This window comes from Chelon labrosus (assembly GCF_963514085.1).
Source record: "Chelon labrosus genome assembly, chromosome: 23".
NCBI classification, from domain to species: domain Eukaryota; kingdom Metazoa; phylum Chordata; class Actinopteri; order Mugiliformes; family Mugilidae; genus Chelon; species Chelon labrosus.
In genome coordinates this window covers 13,747,099-13,755,347 of record NC_140356.1, presented here as the reverse complement: position 1 = coordinate 13,755,347, position 8,249 = coordinate 13,747,099, and the positions used below count along the sequence as shown (strand labels likewise).

The 8,249-nt window shown below is 46.6% G+C and overlaps 1 protein-coding gene across 2 annotated transcripts in view; it reads right to left on the bottom strand.

The window, feature by feature from the left end:
- Positions 1 to 567: 567 nt before the first annotated feature.
- sema3aa (sema domain, immunoglobulin domain (Ig), short basic domain, secreted, (semaphorin) 3Aa) overlaps positions 568 to 8,249 on the bottom strand; it is a 29,639-nt gene continuing 21,957 nt past the window's right edge. For both annotated transcript variants that reach the window (XM_084573204.1, XM_084573205.1), the window contains 8 exons: positions 6,545 to 6,689; positions 6,239 to 6,458; positions 5,959 to 6,050; positions 5,831 to 5,872; positions 5,465 to 5,622; positions 3,890 to 3,957; positions 3,650 to 3,798; positions 568 to 2,191 (listed from right to left, as the gene is read on the bottom strand). In XM_084573204.1, coding sequence (XP_084429330.1) covers positions 1,460 to 2,191; positions 3,650 to 3,798; positions 3,890 to 3,957; positions 5,465 to 5,622; positions 5,831 to 5,872; positions 5,959 to 6,050; positions 6,239 to 6,458; positions 6,545 to 6,689 — 1,606 coding nt within the window. In that variant the 3' untranslated portion in view covers positions 568 to 1,459. The remainder of the gene's footprint in view (positions 2,192 to 3,649; positions 3,799 to 3,889; positions 3,958 to 5,464; positions 5,623 to 5,830; positions 5,873 to 5,958; positions 6,051 to 6,238; positions 6,459 to 6,544; positions 6,690 to 8,249) is intronic.

Sequence of the window (8,249 nt, the reverse complement as noted above, 5' to 3'; positions counted from 1 at the left end):
TGTGCTTATCGTTGGCGGGATCTCTGTCTAATGAACACACAGACGTCTGCACTCCTGAACTTCAACACACTCACATCCCTCCTCCCCCCCAAAAAAAGAAAGGAGATTCCTCAACACGTATTTTTTTTTTCTTCTTCTTAGCCAGTTGGTCCATCATCAAAGTTTCTTTTGTTGCCGTTGTTTCTCCAATATACCGATGAGCCAGAAATACCATAATATCAAAAATAAATGCAACCCTTTCACAAAACAATGAGCAATAAATAATAGTCAAGTGGTGTCCTTGTACTGTATATGTACTGTATATACACAGAGAGTTACGTTTGTTGTATATATGTACACGAAAAAAAAACAACCGGCAGTCTTTGTTTCACAACTGGGATCTGTGTCCGGAAAACTCGTGAAATCCCAAAGAAACAAAACAAACAAAAAAAAAAAAAAAAAGCAAGAACAGAATAACTTACACAGAATCCTTATGTGTTATGCACACTGACTATGTTACCTGTGATTATTTTTTTATTCATTTTTTTTTTAATAATTTTTTTGCCCCCGAAAATAGAAGCACTGGTTTGGAAAAGCAAAAAAGAAAAATATAAAAGAAATTTGTAAAAAAATTTTAGGTAGGGTGTAAAAAAAAAAAAAAAAAAAAAAAAAAGCCTCTAGAATCCGTAAAACAATTAGCTTATTAAAACATTGATTGACATGCACAATGCTTTCCCAGCCTCGGTTGATGGAGAGGGTTTATAATGAAGCACATTGTCTGTATTTGACTTTGCATGGTTGTTGATGTTGTTTTTTTTTTGTTTTTTTTTACCTCCCATATAATAATAATAATAATAATGCTTCTGTTTGTATCTGAACAACACAAGAGCCACTGGTGCAAGCTGCTGTGCACACAGGGGCGCCGCTCTCAACTCGAATCTCGTGAAACAGTTCCTCAAGAGTTTTTAATCCACGCACACGACAGTCGCAGTTCACATGCTCGGGTCAAAACAGGGCGGCGGCGGCAAACGCGCGATCTCTGCTTCCGGAAATGTCCGCGAATCTATCTCCATCCTCCCGGCACATTAAAGTCCATGTGCTTCCCAACAAACACCTCACTAAACGTTCTGTCTTATTTTAGTAGCTTATGTACAGGAGGTTGAAGTGTCTTGCCGGGCGGTATCCCAGGCAACCGTGTCCTCACACATTTACAGTATGCATTCCAGTTTTTCAGTCCTCTGATCGTCTTTTCTTTTTTTTTTTTTTTCCTCACAGGTCATGTGCGTTTGCGTCTTTAGTGTCTATTGTTCGTGTGTTTCTACCTTAAAGGCGGGTTTGATGAGTTTCTCTTTGCTCCGGCTGCGGGTATGGAGAGGTCACTGAATCATAACGTCGGATACACAATCTATAGAACGTTTTTTGTGTGGATGCGAGGGTTTGTGCTTGTGTGTGTAGACTCTGGTTGAACTTGTGCTTTGCCTCAAACGCTACGTGGGGGTCTTTGAAGCTCGTGGGTCCTCCTGTTGCGACCCTTCTTATTTTCCTGCATCCGTCTCCATTTGTTCGCGTGCTGGCTGCTCGCCCGTGATGCCCCCGCAACCTGAGAACCAGCCAGGTTGCCCTGCCCCTTCTGGCCATTTTGTGCCCTCTGGGTGTTCTTGGGCGCCTGTCCGCTCAGCATACCCAGGTTTGGTTGACCTTTCTGGGTATTCTGGCTCCGTGTTGGGCCTTCCACTGTCGGAGCTCCGGCCTGAAGCCATGGCCTGCTCTGTGGTGGACTGCCTTGCTGCTTCTGAGCGTTGGGAGCCATGGCTCTAGGTCGTAACGCGCCGTTGGAACCGCCGGTGCCGTCAGGTTTACCCTGGCTGTTGGTGTTGGGCGTCTTCACCCTCTTCTGTTTGCGCTCTTTCTTCCAAACTCTGTCGCAAAACTCCTCCACGCTGTTGAGGTCCGGGTGGTCCAAGAGAGACAGGAAGTCTCGGTACCACACCCTGTGTTTGGCTGATTGACCCACGCCCCCTCCTGCACCGGGAATTCCAGGTAGGATGTCGCCCAGTCTCTGCGTGGGGATGACCTGAAGGTTAAGGCGCAGCAGGGGCTGGATAAAGCCGTGTTCGACGGCCTGGCAGTGGTAGACACCCGTGTCAGACTGAGTCAGACTGCGTATCAGCAGACCCTGGTCTGTACGTACCACTCTGTCATCTAGCTTGATCTGTAAAAGACACAGAGAAAGACAAGGGAATAAATAAAGGGGGGACAGGTAGACCCAACAAGGTAAATGGGTATATACCATGCACCTAGACCACAGCATCTAAACGGTGACTAATTGACATCTTTAAATCGTTTTCCAGGAAATGACCGAAGATTCCTTTCCACAATACCTACAAAACATTTCTGTGTGATCGCTGGCCCTTATACTGGTGTATATTGTTGGAACATACACATCAGGCATAACATTATGACCACCTAGTATTGTGTAGGTCTCCCTTGTGCCTCCGAAACAGTTGGGACTCATCAGGGAATGGACATTGGAGGCCAGGTCAACACCTTGTGCTGTTCTTCATGTTTTTTTGAGTTGTTCCTAAAGCGTTTTTGTGCGTTTCTGCTGGGGATCCTGCTGGGGATGGGTGCTGCCATCAAGGAGTGTCATTGCTATGGGGAGGGGGTGCCTAGTCTGATCTAGGTGGGTGGTACATGTCGAAGTAACATCCACATGAATGAATGCCAGGTCCAAAAGTTTCCCAGCAGAACATTGAATTGTCACAAGATGGTTATTTACTTCTCCAGGTCATAATGTTACGCCTGGTCGGTATATAATGCAGGACACGTGATATAAAAAGATCACATTTGTTTTCATGGTGGCTTAAAAGTACTCTACTAAGTTTTTCATTACTATTAGAGCTCTATATATTCCCGTCAGTCTCACAGTATAATCCTGATTGGCAGTGGACAGCAAAAGGGAAAGGACATCAGAGATAAAAACTGACTTTTTGATAAGAAACACTGAATGTGAACTAAAAAGTCCCGTGTACCCCTTTAAGTTTCTCAATTCCACAGATGTGGAGGGTTGATATTGGACTTAACCAAAGGTTCTTTACAAGGTTAGGTAATGTTCACACAGACGACAGCTCTGCACGGAGAAGAGCAACTAAATCAGTCGTTGGGGTCGTTAACACAGTGAGTGATCTGACATAAAAAACAAAAAATGTCAAACCTGGCTCTGCTTTAGCAGCAATGAAATCATAAAGCAAGTATTATGGCAGAACACGTTGTTTTATGTTCATTTATGGGCTGGGAATGTGTTTTTGCAAGAGCACTAATATCCTTCCAGATAAAATTATAAACCACAGTGGTCTGTGTCAGAGTCAAACAGCTATAACACAACTAGACCTCCTGGTGGAGTATTCTGTTTCTTGGCGGTACCTGCGTCACGCCCTGATCTTCCAGCTAGAAAAATACAGCCACAGAACAAGTTGTGCAATTGCATCTCGGGGTCAAAAGTGGATCTAAGCTTCCTCACGCGAAGGTTTCCACCTTATTGTGTGTATGAGGTTAAAATGTAAAAGATTCACTAGATGATAACAGATACAGAAAGGTATAGCCCAGGGTAGAGCGATATTTTGCCTTGATTGTGTGGATTTAATTTGTGGCTTAGCTGTCTATTAATCACCTCAAGCTTGCGGTCGTCGTTGGGCTTCTGGAGCTGCCAGTAGATGAGCGCCCTCTGAGACTTGGGGCTGCACTCCAGGAACATGCTGCTGTTCTCCACGCCAAACACACTCCTGTCCTCCACGCTGCCTCCTAAGCCGTCCAGGTCGTCTGATCAAAAAGGCACAGAAACCGAGAAGTGAGACGTCCGCGGTGCAAAGACTTTGCACTTATTCAGTTAATGAGTCTTTAATTAAGGTACCGTGATGCTGCAGGTCTGAGCACTGGGAGAGGGGATCTCCGTTTCTGATGTCTTGTCGTCTGGTTCGCCTGCAAAGAAGCCGCAGTGATAATATTAGACGCACAAAGAACTTAAGGTAGTTGTACAATTTTCTGCCCTGTGTACTGTTTTATTTTAACCACTAGGGGGCAATGTTTCCTTACACTGCAGAGAACGGACATTTATTCAACCTTTACTCCACTGTTCAGTCACAGGATGAGAAGGAGAAAAAAAAACTGGCAGAATGGAAGAACCATAAACCCGCTGAGCAGTGAAACAGTGTGCTTCATTGCCTTCTGATGAGCCGTTATTATGAAACACATATAGTATTGTTTTGCCCTTGAAACACCTTGTAAAAGCAGCCCCGCTCTTTGTCCTCTCCATATGAAAGTCCACTGTGTCATTTGGATTTTTACTGCGACGGCGAGGCGTTTTTTTAATGGCCTGGCTTCGCCGAGTAGCTGAGCCTTATGCGTCCCCTGCTCCCAGCTGGTTTAAGATTGTGCACGAATAGGGTGAGCCAAAAATTAGGCCAAAAAAAGAAGGGCAGGTAGAAAGAAAAAGTGGAATCATTAAAGACTTGCGCGACTATTTACATCCTCCTGCGTGTCAAAAATATTTAGTCACTCCTCCCGCTCTGCTTTTCTCACACACATCCCGCCTCTGTACGTTTCCTGGGCTAACATTCCTGCCTTTTTGGCCGTCTGAGCACGTGCGGGGCCGGGCGTCTGGTTCTCGTTCTGGGAGGGAAGAAAATATTTGCAGCGCAGAGGAGAGCCGAGAGCAGTCGGTCCTGGCCTTAACCATGGGGTGTGCCACCTCCTCTGTAACCCTGCCAAGCCGGAGTATACCCACTGGCCTACTTCTGCTGGTGTGAGAAGTTGTGGATGAATGAGACGCAGGGGTGTAGTGCTATGTGTGTGTGTGTGAGGGCTGCGGTGGTCAGCCCTAATCCTGCTGGATACAGCAGAGGGTAATTTGAGGGTGTGTATGTTCATACCTCCTGGCTGCAGGGTGAAGCGGTCAGACAGCTCCTGTTGGCTATAATTTAGTGTGTGTGTGTATATATTCATGTGATGTCTGTGCATGCATCTTGGCTTGAGGCGACGGAATCACAGCTCAGAACAACTGCTCTGACCCAGGTTGCTGGATTGAACCTCTTGGAGTGCATACTTAGCGCATATGTGTGCTTAATGACTGTATTTTGTGCCTGTGTTAAACACAAATTACTTCCACGTTTAGATATTTTGCCACGAGCTGCGTAACCGTGTCTATCGTTTTGGATTTGACTAATAGACTAATAGACCGGTGGAGGTCTGACGTTAGAGGAGCGAGCTTGCACATCAGAATGCCCCCGGGCACAACATTTAAAAGCAATTGTTTGAAAGCCAACTGCAACACCAGAGCGCAGGTGTACTGATAACTGCCAGGTGCGAGCGCATGTGATGACATTAATACAAAGGCAGGATGCGGCTGAAAAGAAGCACGCAGGCTCGGCTAACCCTCCGAGGATAAATAAAGGTTCGGGCTGAGTGTTTAGTGTGTGCAGGCTCCTACCTCTTGGCGGTAGGAAAGTATCTGGAGCACTCGGCGCCGTCCCAGGCGCAGTAAGGGTCTCTGGCCAGGCAGCACTCAGCGCAAGCTTTCCCATACACCTCGCAACGGTGTAAAGACATCTGCGATACACCCAGGGCCGAGCCAAGGTACAGCTGTTGCTGTGGGAGCCGAAGACACAGTAAAGGCATAAATAGTCCCGCGTGGCTCAGTTATAAAGCTCTCAGCAGGCACATTAGACATCTTTGTTTTACTATATCGGTGTTTGCTTTAAGGCCCGGAACGTCTCATGCTCTTGTTTTGCTTGGGCCTGAAGCCTTTGTTAACAGCTTTTCGGTTTAATTATGATGTGTGAAATGTAGCTCTTACCTGCTTGGTGGACAGCTCCATGGCGGTAATGGTGGTGGGCTCCTGCACAAAACAAATACGGACCATTTAACACCGCGCGGGAAGCAGCTTCGTAAATTGGTGTCAACCCTCAATTTGCACTTTCATACCCTGAAGACCGTCATCTCCTCCAGCACAACCTCCTCCAGGTCGTGCCAGCTCTCCCTGGGGATCGTCACCACCTTCAGCACTGTCCCCATATCTGGAAAAATACACTGCAGTGAGCGTACATGCAAGTCTGTATTGATCATGCATTAATATCTTTATTTATTCATGGTTTACGCCAGCTGTCTTGAAATAAATGTGCACGCATTGCTTATATTTGACACAGATTAAGTTTTTATTGAACTCTTTTAATATCAATCAATCATAAAACTACGTCTACGCTACCTGTGCCTATGAACATGACGTCGTACTGCCCGTCCTCCGCCTCCACTCTGTCCACCACCAGCTGGGAGAACTGGTAGTCCACGTCTGTCCGCACCATGATGGGACGTCCCCCTATTGGGTGCACCGGGTTGTACATGGCAGGGTGACCCCGGGCGAAGGTGATCACGTCGTCGGGGAGGTCTTTTGTGGAGTCGAAACCTCCGAATGTCTTGCTGGGGCACTGAGATGAAGTTCAGGGCGGTTATTTTCTTTCTGTTTTGCGCATTTTATATGTGTCACTGCTACAGAATTGGCTAAAAGACTCACAGTGCCAGGGCGAGGGTAGGGCACCCTCCCTTGGAAAGGCACCCACTGGTAGTTGGGTCCGTCTCTGTGGGCGTAGGGTCCGAGGAAAACCCTCCTGATGTCGGCCATGTTGTACATGCACACTGCCGAGCCTTTGAAGATGTTACTGTGGAGGGAAAGAGAAACACAGGAGGGGTTAGAGACAGAAAGAGAAAGAGTTTGAGGACGGAAAGAGGGAGGGAGAGGGTGGTGAAGTGAAGAAAAATGACATAGACTAACAAAAGGGATTCATGAATGATTGCTCACAAGACAGGGATTAGGAGCTTGTGAAATACTGAAGAAAGACAACAAAATGACCCTTCATCGCTCAAAGGCAGAGGGGAGCGAGGTTGTCATTACCTAAGTACAGGAATGACAGATTGGAACTTCTCTCTGATTGCTTCCAGCCTCTTGAGAACAGACAGGAATTTGGGCACACCACCAGCAGAACAAGAGACCTGGTTCAGAGCACATTCGAAATCCCCTCCAATGTTTTGCGGGACGTTCGCCCGAGCCAGATGGGCGGGTTTCGCTTCCCGTACGTCCAGAGCAGGCAAGGTCGATCAATCACGCTAAAAAAAGCAAAGCGACGAGGGTTTTTCTTTCAGTTTTATGCGCCGCCTTGGGTCGTCCAGAAGACGGGAATTTGAGCTGTGACTCACCCGAGCGGAGAATTTGGGAGTTCCTCATGAATATTCCAAGATTCCACGAGGAAAAAAAAATATATTCTTGAGGAGACCGTGACAAAGTGAGTCGACTTTTTTGGAGTCCATTAACCTCTGGCCACGTATAAGCAGATTGGATTTCACAGTTTGCGATTATTAGATTTGGCGAGTTAGGTGTTCAAAAACAATCTCAAGTTCATTCAATAACTTTGCAAAGTGTCATTTTTTTTATTTTTTTTAAGAGTTGGCAGATTTTCTCTTGCGCTTGCAGGAACCCAACGCTTCAATAAAGACTCGTCCTTTGTCTGCAATGGGAAGTTGAATCGGACTAATTAGGGACGTGGCTGGCATACGCGCAGCCGACAGCGCTCAGCAAAGCATGGAAGATGAATGGATTAGCATTTGAAAATGTTAATTACAGAGAAATTCAATTAACTCCAGGGGCGAAAAAAAAAAAAAAGAGACACTCCCATATCTGTGATTGTGAAGGAGGACGAACATGTGTTTGTGCAGAGACATAGAGAGAGAAGGAAAGGGGCGCGTGATTTCAACCCCGAGAAAAATCTCATAGGGGCGCAATCAAACATTGATCTGTCAGTGGCAGCGTCTTTACGCCTCATTTAGCAGCGATATTAAAAGCTGGTCCCTGTGAATCTCTGCTCTATTCATCTCTGAAAACCGGCCACTTAGAAAACCAATTAAACCACTCTAATTCCTCAATGCCCCGTAATTGAATTTTAAAGGGTACGTGTGTGTGTGTGCGCGCGGGTCGACATATGTAGGTGGACGCCCACCACCCCGCACCGACTGAATACACTCCAGGAAGCAAGGGGGGAAAAAAAAAAAAGCCACGCGGGTCTGCTGAGGCGCCCGTCAGCATGCGTTAGCCTTCGCCGCCGCTCCATTCAGCTCGTCTTATCATTAGCCGTGATTGATGGTGAAGTGTTTGTCCTCCTTTCAAGGCGCCTCAGAGACAGCGCCGGACGCAAAATAGCCCCTCCTCCTCTTCCCCCCGAATGCAA